Source organism: Nothobranchius furzeri, chromosome 16, assembly GCF_043380555.1.
Source record: "Nothobranchius furzeri strain GRZ-AD chromosome 16, NfurGRZ-RIMD1, whole genome shotgun sequence".
In the NCBI taxonomy this organism is placed as follows: Eukaryota; Metazoa; Chordata; class Actinopteri; order Cyprinodontiformes; family Nothobranchiidae; genus Nothobranchius; species Nothobranchius furzeri.
The window spans coordinates 42,948,841-42,967,315 of NC_091756.1; the positions used below are offsets into that span (position 1 = coordinate 42,948,841).

An 18,475-nucleotide genomic window follows, 5' to 3' on the forward strand; every position below is an offset into this window, starting at 1 on the left:
CACACAAATGGAAATGTTGACACTGTCAATAAATGAAATTGGCTCAAAGTCAAGCACCACCCTAGAGTCACTCGTGGGCTCCTTCAGGAGACGTAGGAGACCTGATTGGTGTACTCTTCAGCCCTGACTGATTCTCTATTGCCACTCTGTTAGCTTGCCTGGCTGTGTTTCTACCTGCTGCCATTACCATGGTGACAGGCTCTCACTTTAGGATAACCCTTGCTCGCATTTTAAGGAAGGAAATAAGAGATGGATGAATAAACACACACACACACGCACACACACACACACACACACACACACACACACACACACACACACACACACACACACACACAAATATATAATTTTTAGGTTATTAACATTTCACATCTGCCACCATGCATGTTTAGATTTGTAGCATTGCCACATAAGTTTTGTCTCCATCAGCAGCTGAATGCCATTCTCCCTGAGCTAAGATGTGTTTATGAGTTAGTATTGTATTTTTTTCTGTTTATTGCAGTTATGGTGTTAAAACATTTATTAAGATCTTCAGATTAGAAAAACAAGCCTTGGGTGAAGATTCTTGTTTTTGTTATGGTCGTTAGCTACACGTAGCGACGTGCTGTGAGGACAGCGTATGTTTACTACGCAGGACAGATTTCTACTTCACAAGCTGTGCCAAATAAACAAAATAAATCTCAAAAACTAAACCTCAAATCTGTCACATTTTGACATTTTGAGAAAGGGTAATAGAGGAAGTGTTAATATGAGTATGGCATGTCAAATTTGGGTCATTAAAAGACTGAAAACAGATACCAACATTTTCTGATGTAAATGTTTAATATTGATATTAATGGTCGACCAATAATATCAAACATCCCTATCTGTCACTGGTTAACCTAGCTGAGAAATACACAAAAATTTGTTTTTGTTTTTCCTCAATTAACCAACTTATTCTGTCCCCAGCCACCCCATGTTTTCACTCGAGTAGATTTTGTCTAAGTTTTACACGTGAGTAGGGAGAAAATTAGCCACCCTCTCAAAACATGAAGAAGCTTGATGTGCACAATCCAATTTTCTCACCATATTCTCATTAAAATCAGGCAATTTCATGTTTGCTGAATGTGGCTTTTGTGACGATGCAGAGAACTAACTGTGTTCAGCGAGAGCTTGAGTGTAAATATAGCTTCTCCTGGGGGGGCTATTTCGGCAAGCAGCAGAAATGAAATGTGATTCAAGGCATTTTCAAACTGCTAAGAACTGAATAAATTCTTAATGACACAACTCCAGGCTGATTTTCATTTATTGTAGAAAAGGGTAATAGACTTTTTTTAAGATGCAGATAAAATAATTGCATGTGCAATAATCAATTTCAGCTCCTGATCATCAGAAATTTTCCATTTAAGAAATAACATTATTGAAATGATTTTGTCACATTCCACTTTGGTTCATGTCTTCTGAATGACAAGCCTTCCTTCTCTTCTGTAGACTAAACAGCACTAAATAAATAAATAAATGAAACAGAAGAGCAAAACACACAGGCTAATTGATTGCGTGTTTAACAAAAATTTTAAACTGTAATATTAATAACAACAAAAATAATAATAATTATTATTGTTATTATTATTATAAATAATAACAATAGTAATAATAATACGAAAACATTATTTTAAATGACTTTCAGTCAAATGGAAAAAATTATAAAATTCTAAACTTGAAAAATAATTTAATAATAGGAATAAAGAAAAGTGTATAAAAACCATCAATCAGAATAAAGATAAAAACATTCACATTTAAATATCTAAAACAATTTAAATGCAACAAAGTCAAAGTGCAACCAAAGACAAAATTCTACATAAAGGACCTTTAGTTTGAACTAAAAACACCAACTGAAAATTCATGCCTAATATCTAAATCAAACCTTGACTGAATATAATCCTGGGAATGCTTTTGTATAATCCAGCAGCCCTATCATCAAATCCTGACCTTTTTACTAATCTGTACTTTATTATTACACAAGGTGCTTTTATTCTGACACATTTGCATTAGTAGCCTTTGATGTAGTTTTTAAATCAGCAAAGTGTGTCATATTAATCAAGTCTGAGTAACATTAAAACCACTCCACCATTCATCCTGTGTGCCAGATGACTTGCTTTGATTTCAGTGAGCAACCGGAGTCCTGCCAAGATAATCCATGCACAAACAAGGACAAGGTTGAAGGATCAAGTTTCAGATCCAAGTATCGCTGAGCTGCCGTGTTCAAAGATTAACAAGCTCCTTCTTCAATCAGTCTGCATCTCTGCTTATCTCTATACTCCTTGCCGCCATCCATGTCTTATTTATTTTTTATTTTTTGTCAGCTTTTCAAACCAACTAGAACCCACTTTCTCCTTGCACAGTGCTGCTAAAAACCCATGGCACAGCTACTGGAACCAGTGTGCTTGGATTAGGTTTCCTGTCCTTGTAATCTGTAATGTGATTAACCAATCAGTGTGAGAGAAGACAGGGATGCCACCACTGGAAGGAGCAGATTAGAAGAAAGTAAACTGAAATAAATTATAATCCCCCATCAGCTGGTTGGTGGTCTCAAGCTGAACAAGTCTGAAACATCAGCTGAAACTGAAGTGTGTATTTCTGATTGAGAATAAATGGATGTGACGATCACACTTGTGTACGCATGTTTAAAAGCTTCTGAAGCAGGTGGAAACCATCAAACACACGTGGTAATCGATGGCCGACATACCTTGAGCTATGGGAGTTTCTCCAGTCCTCTGAAGGGTTGGAGTGAGGGGCTTTTTTAGTTTAACCTGTGGGATTAAAAAAGAGCAGATCATCTGAGATGAGCTTCTGTTACTTGGTCTATTACTTGGTCTTGAACGTCATTAAATATGTAATTTGACATTTGGTATTAGTCAAAACCACAGATTTAGACATGTATGTTACAAAACAAAGGCCCAACTCGGATTTATCAGAAAACATCTTGATGATTCTGATGACTTTTGGGAAAACATTCTGTAGAGAAAAAGCTCCAATTTTTGGAACGTGTGTGTCCCATTACAACTGGAGTAAAACGTCAAAGAAGCAAAAACAGAAAACTTCTGTAACACTTTTTATTCGCACATCCACTGTGATTTAGTTCAGTTACATCTGCCGAACAGCATCATATCGACATGGCCATATTACCAGCAAACTTTGCAATGCTGTTATTCCACTGAATCATCTGTGTACATTGTCTTGCATCCTGTCGGGGCACAAATCTCAATCACAGCTTTTATAGTTTCAAATTAGTCATAAAGCCTTCAAGAATGCACAAAGCTCCTGCAGAGGCTGTTTTCAAAGGCTGCTGGAACTCTGCTTTCTCCCGGGATAACTGAGACTTGACTACAAGTGGCTCTGTCTGACACCCTGCATGCTTTACTCTACTTTAGCATCATTCTCTTGCTGCTTGACTTGACTTTGGAGCTGCAGCGATGACTCTGACTCACAAAGATGCAAGATTCAAAACCTGAAAAGACGTCGGTTACACATCTGACCTCAACTCAAATTCTGCAAAGATCTGAACTTATGAAACATTGAAAGACTCAAAAATTGCTCTACATAGTCTTTGACAACGTCAGTGTTGATTTTTATATCACCATATAAAAATAAAAGCAAATAAAATTGGCACTTACTACCGGCAATGCTTAGATCTTCCACTAGAGGGCAGAAGTTACATTGAGGATTTGATGTGGCATCTTTTATCAACTCCAGATATAGAGTTGACACATTTGGCATTACAGGGTTAATATGACGAAAAACATTTTCAGAGAATTCATCTTTCAGTGTTGAAAACTAAGTTTACTTCTTCAAAATCTGTTTACTATGTTGTAGGAAAAGAAAAGTACAACCTCCTAAATGCTTCGTAAGTAGTGGATTTTGTGTTGCTTACTTGGCCTGCAGAGCTGTTTGAACCTTGATTTTGGCTCCCATCACTCGCCACCATCATCACTCTTCTCTGCACTGGCAGCCACCCAATCTTGACCGGGGCAAGATAACTAAGCTGAGCTTGCTCCTTCTTTGGAGACTGTGTGATGTGAGCTTTCTCCCAGCTTCCTCTGCGCCTTTGAAGGAGCAGAAGCCCAGCCTTGAGGGAGTCCTGGCTGCCTGGTGAGCTCTCACAAAGACTCGGACACCCACATGAAGATGAGCTTGTGCTGAAGGGCAGATAGCTCCTCTGTTTACTGTCAAGAACGGGCATGGATGTTGTCCGATCAGCGTAAGATGCATTGCTAATGTCGGGTCTGACTTTGCTCTCCATCATCCTCAGGTGTTCTAGCCAGGTGTCCAGCTGTCCTCCTCCCTCGATGGCACTCTGGGGACGACGTGAGGGTTGTGGGACTCGAGGCAGTGGCTCCTCTTCTGATATCAAGCTGTCCCAGTAGGATTCATCTCCTGATCTTCTCCAGCCTGGAGCTCTCCTTTGGAAGTTAGCTGGCCTGCGGAGAGCCATTTCTCTGGATCTCAGGTCTCAGATCTGAAGTTTAGGTACACCACTTGATTAATTAGACATGTTACTGTGGATTTGTAGAGTACTTCAGAGCTGGTCTAGATCATAAAATAGTCATTTTTATTGTATTAGGTTGCTGATACTTACCAGCTACTGACAAACCATCTTTTTTCTCGTTCACTTGACTCCAGTTGCTCTCAGCGCTCAGGAAGTAAGCCCTCTCTGTTTTGGTAGAAAGTAGGTGCTAGTGGGTACTGTCTCCAGTCGGGCATGTAGCAATGTGAGGATGCTTTGGCAAACAAAAGAGTCACTGAGGACTACAGCTGAGCAGAGAGGAAGAGAAAAGATGTCTAAGGGGTTGGGCAAAAAAAGCAAAAAGGGCTTAATTTTATATCAAGATATTTAGTGATTCACAATTTTTATGTTTCAACTAAACTAATATTACAATAACCAATATAGATAATGTCCCAAAACACTAATTTCTAGCTGGTTAAGTCAAACACATGTTTAAAAAAGACCTTTGGGCATTTCTACAAACAATCCAAATAAGAAGATTATCTATGTTTTTCCATAACTCACTTTCCATGATAGAAATCCCCCTTATGTTTCTTCTTCTCTTTGGGATCTCGTGGTCGGTTGCTGATGAGAAGCGTTGCTGTCCTCAAGTCTTGATGTGAGCCGTGTGACTCCAGCAAGACCGTCTAAAAATGGGCCAGTGTCCTCTCGGATAAGCAACTGTGACCCACATGATGTCCCGCGACGGAGGAGACAAGGGTAGTTACAAGACAGAAGAATTTCCCTCCAGCCTTTCTTCCACAATTTTATTTAAAGCAATAGCAGCAAACTTAATTGGGTTTTAGGACAGGTGTACTTTCTCCAAAGTGTTTTCTGAGAATGAACCTTTTCAAAGGCAAAGATGAAACAGATACCTAAAGATCAAATTACATTTTCAGTCTGCTTCACCTGTAATTTACCTTTAAAACTAATTAGTTCTAACTGTGAGTCTTTTAAACATGAATACATTAAAAATTCTGAATGACTCAACCCCCTCTGGAGGCAAAACTCCAACACCACAGGTGAAAGTGTAATAAAGGGAGAAGGAAAACAAAAAGGTCACTTGGTCGTAGTCTATGACACTTGTGGGATGCTGCAAAAGGAGTCAATCATCTCACAAACAAGATGAATAAAGATGAGAGGATGCTAATGTGAGCACCAGGTGCATTTCTTTTGTGCGTTTTATTTTGCTACTGATAAGAACAACAACTCTAAGCCTATCTCAGCTTCTCAGACGAGGCTCTATAGGCTCTAGAAATGAACATACTGCATGAATGTGGCTGAGGCAATCAGAGGAACAATATTCTAATAAGTGGTATACTGTTGGATATCAAGAGATTTGCATGTGGTAAAAGAGCGTGGAAAAACAAATAGAGGTAAAGTAATATGCAAAACAGTTTGTTTGTGCTTACAAAGAGCCAGACGTTATTTTAACTATAATAGATGGTGGTTTTGAACATTAATTCAGGCTTTCTGGAGGATTTTTAGACATTGGCTGCTTTATTACTTATTTCAGCCCGGGTCTGATTCATATAAATCTTTATTATTTTATTATTTACCATTACTCACAAGATTAACCAGTGCTCTGTTTATGCTTGACTTTAGAGTTAGATTTATGTTCCCGTTTCTTTCTCTGAATCTAAGTTTAATAAAATAGTATTTTAAGAAAAGCAAGTTGACACGTCTCTGCAACATTGCGTGGTCATCGGGGGCCGTTCCTGTGGAGTGGCAGACCGGGGTGGTGGTCCCCATCTTTAAGAAGGGTGACCTGAGGGTGTGTTCCAACTATAGGGGGATCACACTCAGCCTCCCTGGAAAGGTCTACTCCAAGGTACTGGAGAGGAGGGTCCGATCGATAGTTGAATCTCAGATAGAGGAGGAGCAATGTGGTTTTCGTCCTGGCCGTGGAACTGTGGACCAGCTCTATTCCCTTGCAAGGGTAATGAAGGGGGCATGGGAGTTTGCCCAACCAATCCACATGTGTTTTGTGGATTTGGAGAAGGCTTATGACCGTGTCCCCAGGGGCACCCTGTGGGGGACGCTCCAGGAGTATGGGATGGGTGGCTTTCTGTTAAGGGCCATTCAGTCCCTTTACCAGAGGAGCGTGAGTTTGGTCCGCATAGCCGGTAGTAAGTCGGACCTGTTCCCGGTGAGGGTTGGGCTCTGCCAGGGTAGCCCTTTGTCACTGGTTCTGTTCATTACCTTTATGAACAGAATTTCTAGGCACAGCCGTGGTGTGGAGTGTGTCGAGTTTGGTGGCAGGAGAATCTCGTCTCTGCTTTTTGCGGATGTTGTGGTCCTCCTAGCTTCATCCAGCTCTGACCTTCAGCTCTTGCTGGGTAGGTTCGCGGCCGAGTGTGAAGTGGCTGGGATGAGGATCAGCACCTCCATATCTGAGACCATGGTTCTCGACCGGAAAAGGGTGGCTTGCCAACTCCGGGTCGGGGGAGAGGTCCTACCTTAAGTGGAGGAGTTTAAGTATCTCAGGGTCTTGTTCACGAGTGAGGGTAGGAGGGATCGGGAGATCGACAGGTGGATTGGTTCGGCGTCTGCAGTGATGTGGACACTGAGCCGATCTGCCGTGGTGAAGAGGGAGCTGAGCCGGAAAGCCAGGCTCTTGATTTACCGGTCGATTTACGTCCCAATCCTCACCTATGGTCACGAGCTTTGGGTAATGACCGAAAGAACGAGATTGCGGATACAAGCGGCCAAAATGAGTTTCCTCCGTAGGGTGGCCGGGCTCAGCCTTAGAGATAAGGTGAGGAGCTCGGACATTCGGGAGGGACTAGGAGTAGAACCGCTGCTCCTCAGGATCGAAAGGAGTCAGTTGACGTGGTTTGGGCATCTGGTCAGGATGGTGCCTCCTGGACGCCTCCCTGGGGAGGTGTTTCGGGCATGTCCTGCTGGCAGGAGGCCCCAGGGTCGACCCAGGACACGTTAGAGAGGTTACATCTCGAATCTGGTCCGGGAACGACTTGCGGTCCTGCCGGAGGAACTGGTGGAGGTGGCCAGGGAGAGGACGGTCTGGAGCTCCCTAGTTGGGATGCTGCCCCCGCGACCCGGACCCAGATAAGCGGAGGAAGACGTGACGACGACAAGATGATTCTCAAGGCTGAAAACTTGACATGAAGTAATTGATCAACTGCTAGCACCAAAATAAATCACCTGAGATTGTTTTGGCAGCTAAAGAACACCTCCTGGTTGCCTTCCTTAGAAGGTTTTCCTGATACTTTCCACGAGGAAGAGACCCTGTGGCAGACCCAGAACTTGATGCAGGAGTTTTATACCGTCTCTGACTTGGGAGTGCTATTAGAGAAGGAGCTGGAGAGTGTTGTTGGGCAGAGGAATGTCTGGGTTTCCCTTCTAGACCTGTTACCTCAGATCTGATCTTAGATAAGTGGTAGAAAAAAAGGATAGATGATAGACAGACAGACGGACGGACGGACGGACGGACGGACGGACGGACGGACGGACGGACGGATAGATAGATAGATAGATAGATGGATGGATGGATGGATGGATGGATGGATGGATGGATGGATGGATGGATGGATGGATGATAGATAGATAGATAGATAGATAGATAGATAGATAGATAGATAGATAGATAGATAGATAGATAGATAGATAGATAGATAGATAGATAGATAGATAGATAGATAGATAGATAGATAGATAGATGGATGGATGGATGGATGGATGGATGGATGGATGGATGGATGGATGGATGGATGATAGATAGATAGATAGATAGATAGATAGATAGATAGATAGATAGATAGATAGATAGATAGATAGATAGATAGATAGATAGATAGATGATAGATAGATAGATAGATAGATGATAGATAGATAGATAGATAGATAGATAGATAGATAGATAGATAGATAGATAGATAGATAGATAGATAGATGATAGATAGATAGATAGATATATAGATAGATAGATAGATAGATAGATAGATAGATAGATAGATAGATAGATAGATAGATAGATAGATAGATAGATAGATAGATAGATTATATTAACATAAGTGTGGCATCCAGTATCAGCATGAGGCAATTTTAAATGTTATTTAAATTTAAAATCTCTTAACTTTATTTTTACAGATGTAACATGAAGTAAACAACAATACGATCTTGAAAATGTATTAAAAAATGTTATCTGTTTTTTGCAAGAAAAGAAAAAAAACTCTTTAAAAATATAAATTACTGAAATTCTTGGTACATAACTGTAAGTAAAGAGTTTCAGTAAATTAGTAGTTTAGTTGGTATATTTCATTTTGAAGGCAAAATTAGGATAAGCTTAAATAACAATTACGAATTGTTTACTTAAAATATGGCTTAAGCTCATCTAAAAGTGATGACTGAATTCAGTCCTATATAATAAGTTAGGTTCTGTCCTTTAAACATGCCTTCTGTATTTATGAATGTTGGTATTTGTTTTGTGGCAATTTTGTTACGTCTTTCTGCAAAGTTCTACTGTATTCTCAGAAGAAATAATTACTTAATAAATAGTTTTGGAGTGTTTTTGTTGGTCTTTTATTTACACATGGGCAACACCCTTCAAGGGGGAAGTCACCCTTGCCACTCTTCATGGACCTGTTGCCCCCTAATTAAACGGTCTAGATCCGCCCCTGTTTAATGTGGAGGTGTTTTGGTGACGGACAGACCTTACAGTCTATCTGCGGCAGCATGGTGTACATCTGTTTTGATCAGATAAGAATCTGCAGAAGTCGCGCGTCACTTGGCTGTAGTTTCGTAGGAGCCGAGCAGGATGCCTCCTCGTGAACGCCTACTGGGTGAAAACTTTCGCGATCCCTTCCTCCCCCTGGCGGAGCGTCCTGTCAGCAGTGGAAAATGGCTGCTCGGAGCAGCTCCCTAAAAGCTCTCACAAAACTGAACTAAACTCCACTTTACTGACACCAATTCAACCGGAAGTCTCACTCTGCGCTTTTTCCACACAAGACGACTGGAATCGAGGAATCTTCCACTCCAAGAATGTCTCGCTGGGTTCCTTCTAAGAAGGAAAAGTATGGAGTTGGTAAGAAAACTTGCATGTTTCCATCGCTAGCTCGCCCTACTAGCTCTCTGCTCTCAGACCAAACAAGTTAGAGACATTCAGATAAGAACAGGGCATCAGCCCGGTTGTTTTGTCTTAACCGGAGGAATGCAAATCACAGCAGTGCAGAGTTTGCTCGCATGAAAGGAAAAAGCAGGAATGTGTGTCTTTTGTGAGGAAGAGGAGTACTTTGGGAATTGTTACAGGCGCGCCTAGTTGTTACAGCGCTGTTTCCTGTGTTATGGGGCCTCTGCTACAAAGTTACAGCCTACTGCCAGAGAGAGGCTTGTTCCTGGTCTCCTACACGTAGATGGAGCTAAACTCTGGTTAGTTATTTAATCCCACTTCCTGTAATGCTGTCAGATTTGGTTCGAAGCCACCCACTGTCCCGGGTAGCGTCTTCCAGTGGAAAACACCCCTAATGTCACCTCTGATCTGATGCTGGGATGACTGGAGTTCACTCATGAATAAACACACGGTTCATGTAGAGTTCTAGTTTATTAGATCAACAGACACTTTTGGGGTGCATCATTAACTCTTTAATGGCTGAAATAAAAATATTAATAAAATAAACATTTTTCATTCAATTATTTTGGCCAATGTTATTATAGCTACTAAATAACACTGTGTTCTAGTGTGTAATTTTAAAACAAAATAGCAGTGATACATATATAAAATCTAGCCTTGCCACCTGTAGCTCCTTCACCAGAGGGCAGTAGACATGTAGAGGGCTAGATATGAGCTGTGGCTACATCATAGCTCATCCCCACCAGCGTGTGTGTGAATGGGTGAATGACTGTGTTGTAAAGCACATTGGGGGGTTGTAGAACCCTAAGAAGGTGCAAATACAGGTCGTTTACCAAATGATTGGATTTTGATGAAGGTAATAATCCTGATACTTGGGCAGTTTTAAGGCTAGAAGTGATTTGATGAAAATTTGTCAAAAGTCTACAAGGGGTTAAATATGAACAAAAATCATAAAAGAATGAAGTCTTATTACTTTAGTAGATGATTCAATTATTGTTATCAATAATGGGCTGCTTAAGGAAGCGCATATCATTAGGGGGGTATAAAACAGACTGACAAAGTTATTTTAATAGTATTTTTTACCTCAATTACATTGTTTTGAGGTTGAAATTGAGAGTTTGATTACATCCCTAGCATCAGCATGTAGGAAAACTGGTTATGGCGTCATCATTGTGAAAGCTGCTTCTCACTGTAATGTCAGCAGGATGTGGGGCTATTTTTGCTCCACCTTTTATTGTTACTAAAGTAAATTAAAATATATTTATATATAACTATTTTACAGCAAGCACCACCTCAGTGACTTTATAAACTAATGACACCTACTTTTAATCAGGACTTGACATTAATGAGGAGAAAACAGGATAATCGTCAATCAGAGCCCAACACCAAGAGGACAACAATAACAGCCTCCACTGGTACAGTTTTGGGGTCGGTACATAAACCAGGTGGCTCATTATATAATTAACAAAACAACTCAAATTGAACTCGAAGCTGTTTTGTCTTCAGTATTTTGTTTATTAGAGATGTAGACTCTTTAGAAACTCTCTTAAGTTGTAAATGTACTAGGGATGTAAGAAAATATCGATATGGCAATATTTTGTGATATTTTTTCCAGCGATATTATATAGATATTAAAAAACAGGTGATCAAAAATATCGATACCACAATATATCGTGATTTTTTTCCTGCAATATTAATGTATTTTATGTATTTTCTTTTATTTGGTGCAATTCAAACGCCGACTGCTAGTTGGCAGCAGTGTACAATGGGTTTTGTTTCCACCATTGAAATGTAAATCTCTCTGTTATGGTTCAGAGACCTCATATTAAACATGTTAAGGATCAGTTTGGACTGCTTATGGAATTTTCCTATAACAAATTCAGTCAAAAAATTGCCAATATCTCCTGACTGAATGTATCACAATACATCGTGATATATTGCATCGTTTCCCCTGTACCGTGATACGTTTCTTATCGCCATAATTTCACCATAACACATCCCTAAAATGAACAGTTAATTTTTTGTTGTTGTTAGGAAATAGAGGTTGACTGATTTTTATTTTTTTCTACTGCCGATACCGATATGTAAAGGTCATAGTCAGCCAATGGCCAATTTGTGCTGCTGACATTTTGGTCCAGTTTTCACGGCCGATATTTAAATGTTTTCCACCTCATCTGCATGCTAAAATATTAATAATAAAACCAGTAGATGCACAACATTTCAGAAGATGAATCGTTTTTTGAACACTGAATTTAACCAGCTGTTAAATCTTAATTTTGTGAACTGCTAAGTGTAAAATTTTCCCAAAAAATCGATACACAGCTTTTGAATATCATTGTAATATCACAGGAAAAAGTGTCACGATATAATGCCATATCAATATATTCATACATCCCCACTAAGGAGGTTTATCAGTCAATGCTGATATATAAAAATGTGTCAAATATCGGCCCGATATATCGACCAGCCGTGCTATCAGTTCTCTTTTAGGAAATCATAAAAACAAACATGGAACTAATAATGTTTAAAGGGTTTTAGTAAATCCAAATTGGGTATTTTCATTGAAGGCTTGGCTCGTGTCACTGTCATACTCCTGTTTGTTTTCAGTGACAAGACACTTTCATTTCCCTGCAGTGTTCCTCTTGTTTACATTTTGGAATTGGATGTGACGTTAGAATTTATGTTGTAGTAAATCTCAACGGTCCACAGGATCTTTTTTAAATGAAGAAACAACTTCATAAATTTCCCAGATTAAGAGAAAATAGGTAGAAATGTTCAAACTTTCAACCTGCGAGCAGCTTTTGCCTGTGTAATATTGATAGCCCTGTGAAAAGATTGGTGAAAAATATGTGACAAGAAGAACAATCAGTCAAACATTTCCACGAACTGCCTGACCCATATTGAAAATGGAACAAAATGGGATTTATTTTTTCTGGGCTTCTCCCAGTTCAATTCCTTCAACTCTGTAGCCAGTTCCATACATTTTCCATTAGATTCCAGTTTTTATCACAGCAGATTATGTTTAATGCCTATATAATTTCACTATGTGCACATTGAGCCCATTTTGTGTTCATTAGAGGGACTGAAGGTCCGTAGCTGCATGAAGGTTCCTGGTGCTGACTGATGGATGGGTCCAGCAGGTTAAACTAAAGCATTGACTGGCATCCCAGACTGCAACTTTTAAATGAGCTCTGGTGTTATCATTCATGTGTGTGTGTGTGTGTGTGTGTGTGTGTGTGTGTGTGTGTGTGTGTGTGAAAAGTATGCAGCTCTCATGCTAATGGCTTTCTCTCCATTCTCGCATAAATTGAAAAGATAAATTTCTGCAAAATTTATGAAGAAAATCCTTGCAGGGTTCACTGAACACAATTGCAGATGACTCATTAGTTGTAAGAGAAGCAGCTGCCACGTCATGGCTGCAGACAAATGGTGGGCTGCATAGCCAGTGCACTTTTAATACTTCATGTGTTGACCAAGAAGTGCTAATGAGCACTCTGTGAGACCTCTTATGCTGTCAGCACACATTTGGCATCTATTTCTGTCTCAGCAAAACTTTTGTCTCGCCATTTAATGGCTCTCGTATTGGTCCCATTGGTTGCATTAGCATGTTGTGTGAAGTAAAGACAGTCTCCTTTTGAGACTTTTCCCATCAGTGTTAAACACGAATATTGCATCAATAAATATAAACACTTTTGTTGCACAAAATCACAGTTTTGTGAGAACAACTTGTTGTAAAATCAGGAAAAGTGAGATGTGTAATAACTGAAAACCAGAATCCGCTGGGACAATCGCCCAGTCTGCTACGATCTGATTTTCTTTGCTGCTTTAAAAAATCAAAAATCAGCTTTTTATATTATTTGTGAGGCAGTAAAAGACATCCCCACCTTTGTCCATCTCTTCAACTATTTTGGGTGCAGGTAGCCAATATGTTATTTGCTAGAGTTGACTCATAAAAAATGTAAAATCAGTCCAAATCCCTGCATTGTCTAGCTTTTAACGGTATATACGTGCAGACTCTCTGTGCTATGTGGATGTTGCAGTGGATAAAATCACTACACGTGAGTTTCTGTAGAGGGTCATAGTGTAGGGTGTAGGATTGGTCGCTATGGCCTAAAATCAATATTGCGATATATTTTGAAGCACGTGCTGTAACGATAAAGATCGCGATATAGTCTTGTCTTCTGTTTCTGTCAAAATGACAGATTTAGTCTAAAAAAAATCTCTATCGTCTAAAAAAATCTCTTATCGTCTGGCTGAATGCATCGCAATATATCGCGATATATCGCATCGTCTCCCCTGTATCGTGATATGTATCGAATCGTCAGAATTTCACTAATACATATCCCTAATAAAACAGGTTGGCATTATTTATATACAGCATTTCATTTTATGTTTGTAAATTCAGTTAAAACTGTGACTGTGAAGGCAGCTCTGTGTGGTGTTCTGACCCACTTGTATGACTGGTTAGAGTTGGGGTAAGCATAGTAGAAGTGATACCAACTTAGAGATTTCAAATGTAACACTTAAAACATATTAATTCGTCGCCCCCTACATCTTTCCTGATCAAAAGGGTTCTTTGTTCTTGCCCAACAAAGGATCGGTGCCATGTTAGCGGAGTGTCTTTATATCGATTTGATTAGGGGTGTGTATGGGCAAGAATCTGGCGATATGGTATATGTCAGCAGAGATTATGCAATATATTGTGATGCTAAAAGCCAGATTCAAAATTTTTAACACAGATTTTCATTGGAAAATTGGAAACCTTCCAAGGCACATCCAGTGTTATTAGATCTCATTATCCCATCAGAATGAAGGTGGTATTCTTTCTTTTTTGTTAACTCCCTTCCTCTTCTACCTCCTTTCCCTTTCATTTCCATCTCTGTATGGATTTATGTCAAACCAACAACAACTGTAACAAAACATTTATACTAGGCAGGGTATTATAGTGGAAGCTTTAGCACTACACCTGTGAGAGTAAATCTGTAGGGCTTGTTTTTGGCAGCCCGACAACAATTCTGATAGCTTGACTGCTGAAAAAAGTGGGTACAAAGAATGAATGAAGGCAATAAAAACTGCTGCCACCCTAGCAGTCGGGTTTGAATTGCCTCATACAAAATAAATATAGTGCATTTTAGCATGGAAATTCTCTATAAAATTATAAACTGCTTTCAAATATTGGCTCAGTATCATAAATGAAATATCAGGATATTTAACTTAACTGTCAGCCATTTCCTGATAAGAAAAGCCTCTGGCTGCCAGCAGTTTTAGAGCGTTTTTACTGTTTTTTGAAGAGTCACAGAACATTTTGCTCTATGATGTCAATGCCAAAACTACCAAAACAAAGAATAGACTCACTTCTTACATCAGGAAGAAGACGCGTGTTTCTAGCATTGTCTGTTTTTTCATAATCCATTGTCGAATTGTGAGCGGCAGAAGCTTTTCCGGTTCGCGCCTAACCTTTTTCAAGACAGCGGCCCAAAATGTCTCCTAACATGGATTTTCTGCTTCCTAATCACGTGACATGTGACATACGTGGATGAAGATCAGCTTTAGAGCTGTGATGTTTGTTCTTAGGGTGCGAAGGCTCGTTCCGACGTCCATACAGTAAAAAAATGCAAATAAAGACATTAGTCATCAATGGCAGCAAGCTGTTGGATTTAAAATGATGACTTTTGTCGTCAGTGGCAGTAAATGAGTTAAGTGTATCGATAGTTTTTACTAAAATCAATGAAAAATGCTTTGATTGATGGATCAGGACATCCCCAGTTATAGGGCTGGATAATAATTCGATAGTTCAATATATCTATCGATCAACAAGTGGTGCAATAGAAAAACAAATGGATCGATAACATTTTGATAAAAAAGCTTCCTTTTTTCATTATAACTTTATTTTTTTTATAACCTATCAGGTAGCAGCATACTAGACTCACTACTTACTCCTAACCAATCAAAGCCACAGACTCGGGCACGCTACCTCACCAGGCCCTCCCCTCTCAAGCCAAAACAGAGCACGAGGCAGCAAGATGTCTCAGCAAGAAGAGGTGGAGAAAATATAAAAATACCAAAAAGAAAATGGCCAGGGCTGCACTTACAATATATTTTCTACAGTTTTTAAAATTTCTTTCAATAATTGTCGATATAGATCAATATAAAAAAATTGTTATCAATGTACTTTTTTTCTATATTGTCCAGCCCAACCCAGTTAAACCATTTACTTTATGGGGGAAAACAGTAGAGGCGTGGCATCAGATCATTTCTGTTTTTAAGATGTACCAGAGTTTGTAAATAACCACCTTCCCTTAGATCAGGGGTGGGGAACTCTGATCCATCAAGGGCCGCTATCCATTATATTTTAGTTTCAACCCTGCTTCAACACACCTGATTTCAATCAGCAGGTGATTAACAAGCTTCTGCAGAGCCTGATGAGCTGCTGAACAGGTGAATCAACCACTGAATCAGAAGTGTTGGAGTAAAGACGTGCAGGATACCGGCCCTCGAGGGCCAGGGTTCCCCACGCCTGCCTTAGATGATCAGTCTTGCACACACTTGTTTACACACTTACACTGGTGCACCAGAACGATCAGTTATTTGTTAGAACACATTTTCTAAGCCTCAATAAAAAAGCCAACAGTCACCTGGCTCTTTCCTGCCTTTGTTCAGGGATGACAACACAGGAGGATTGTTTCTTTTGTTAAAATGTGATCAAATCTCCAGAGAGCTACGTAGAACTGAATGGGCGAATGGCCTGGAATTTCGTTGGCCTGGTTGAGTGGAAGTTTGTGTTTTGATAATCCGGGCCTTTTGTCTGTGCTCTCGTACAAATATTTATCTAACACTGATCATTTGGATGGCAGATGTGCTTGGCATCATAGCTGAGATAGCATAAAAGTCCAAGAACTTGAGATTTTATCAGAACTTGTCAGAATGAATAAAAGGAGACAGTTTCTTCTGGAAGCTTCTGCAGGATGACTCAGGATGATGCATCAGCTTGTTGGTCTCATTCCATTTACTGTTATTTGATATATTTTCATAAATATTTCCTTTTTGCATTTTTACTTTGTCCGTATTATAAAAGTGTAATGAAATGTGCTTTTTAGTTGGGTAAGCACCTTCCTCAGTAGAAATGAATGTACTGGGGGTGAATGGAGACCCATCCAATATGGCGGCCAGCCACTACAGAAGCTCCAACAAGCAGCGTCAGTCCACTGGGCACCTACGTATATGACATCTGTGATAACATGGGGGTGTTTCTCAATGCCAAGGAACCTTGCCTTGATGTCTTGGCCCCGCTCCGGTTGCCTAGGAGATATGTCATCGGGAGCTGCCAAGACGTGTTCCAATCGGTTCCAGTGTTCATGTTCTACCGAGGCATGTGTTCTCCGTTTGTTAGCCGTTTAGCTAGCTGAGCAAGGATACATGGGAGGTGTCTTGTAGCCTAGCCTTGGTCAAAAATTACCCACAATATACTGCAGTATTTTCAAAAAGACGGCGGATCAGAAGCCAGCAGCTCCTTCAGGGACAATTTTCAAGTTTAAAAGTAAGTCAGCTAATTTAAAATGTATTTTATTTAGATCCAAAGAAGTTATCTATTGTTGGTTAGTTGCTTAGTAGTTGCAGCTTCGGTGGCTAGCGGGTAGTAACTCTCTTATATTTTTAATTTAATAAACATATACACAATTTAAAAAGCAAAAGGGTCGTTATATATTTATATTGAAACTAACACATATAAAATGTAACGTTATCTCCTGTGTCACGTGACGTTATGTGACCGCCGTGGAAGCCACGGTCACTTGATGCAAGTCTGTTCCTTTTAACTGTTTTCTTTGACCAAGGAAGGACAGTGTCCCCGTAAGCAAGGCGTCTGGCCTCGCAAGACATCGCCTCGCAAGGCAAGGCGCCATGATATTGAGAAACACCCATAGTATTAGCATGTCATGCAACAGTAAAAACTGTCCCTGTGAAACATGATAATTGTATTCAAGTTACTTGTGGAATGATTGAAGCTCTTTTTATTGGTTAACCTGATGAGATCTGTGGCTTTATTTGAAAAACTTGATGCTTCTTTATTTCTCCAAATGCTAAGTGAGCCATCAGTCGCTTTATTGCTTATTTCATTGCTTGTCAAAACAGCTTGAAGCATTCGCATCACTTTTATGCTGAATATCTTCAATCCCATTGGCATTTTCTAAGTGTAGCCAGCCCCTATGCCCTGGTTTATTACAAGCAGTCTTACCAGGACTGACACGCTTCCTCAGCATTATAAAATAACCTCAAAGACCCGGAATGGAAGATTGTTTAATTTTTTTTTGTCTCCTGTTAGAATCATGAAAGATGAGAGACCAATCATTTGTCAGATGTTCAGTGAACATGCTATCTCTCTTGACCTTGAGCTAATTTCATTACACTTTTTTTTCTCCTTGACAAATGCCGAACAGCTCAGCATAAATTAAAGAGATCAGGGCACTTTTTGAAGCCTACTTATTCTTGTGGCATCTCTAAAGTGATTCAACATGGCCCAGGGGAGCGTTGTTTAGCCATCTCCGGCTTCTGTGATGAATTAACTGGAAATGCTTTTTGATGCTAATTTCAAGTGTTGTCTCATTAATTCTGTTTCATCAGGTTGTTGCCGTTTCTTAAAGGAGACTTTGGAGATTTACAGTTCTAGAAAGCAAACCAGGGAACTCTAAGCATAAAGACTTAACAGAATCTACACGTGACATCACATGACTTTGGCATGGATTGACCATGAAGACATGTACTCGATCTGTGTTATCAACTCCTCGGAAAGCACCGAATTTTAAGAATTGTTCTAATACCATGCATATGGCATTGACTTCGTTTAACCACGGCTTTACGTTGACCCA

General features: G+C 39.8%; 2 protein-coding genes across 3 annotated transcripts in view; one reads left to right on the plus strand and one right to left on the minus strand.

The window, feature by feature from the left end:
* Positions 1–6,210, minus strand: part of c16h10orf90 (chromosome 16 C10orf90 homolog) — a 17,136-nt gene extending 10,926 nt beyond the window's left edge. Inside the window, exons 1-4 of the mRNA XM_015962957.3 lie at positions 5,048–6,210; positions 4,616–4,791; positions 3,911–4,495; positions 2,726–2,789 (exon numbers count right to left, since the gene is read on the minus strand). Coding sequence (XP_015818443.3) covers positions 2,726–2,789; positions 3,911–4,471 — 625 coding nt within the window. The 5' untranslated portion in view covers positions 4,472–4,495; positions 4,616–4,791; positions 5,048–6,210. The remainder of the gene's footprint in view (positions 1–2,725; positions 2,790–3,910; positions 4,496–4,615; positions 4,792–5,047) is intronic.
* Positions 6,211–9,370: 3,160 nt separating this feature from the next.
* The window catches only part of dock1 (dedicator of cytokinesis 1), a 297,928-nt gene continuing 288,823 nt past the window's right edge, over positions 9,371–18,475 (plus strand). For both annotated transcript variants that reach the window (XM_054749267.2, XM_054749268.2), the window contains exon 1: positions 9,371–9,566. In XM_054749267.2, coding sequence (XP_054605242.1) covers positions 9,524–9,566 — 43 coding nt within the window. In that variant the 5' untranslated portion in view covers positions 9,371–9,523. The remainder of the gene's footprint in view (positions 9,567–18,475) is intronic.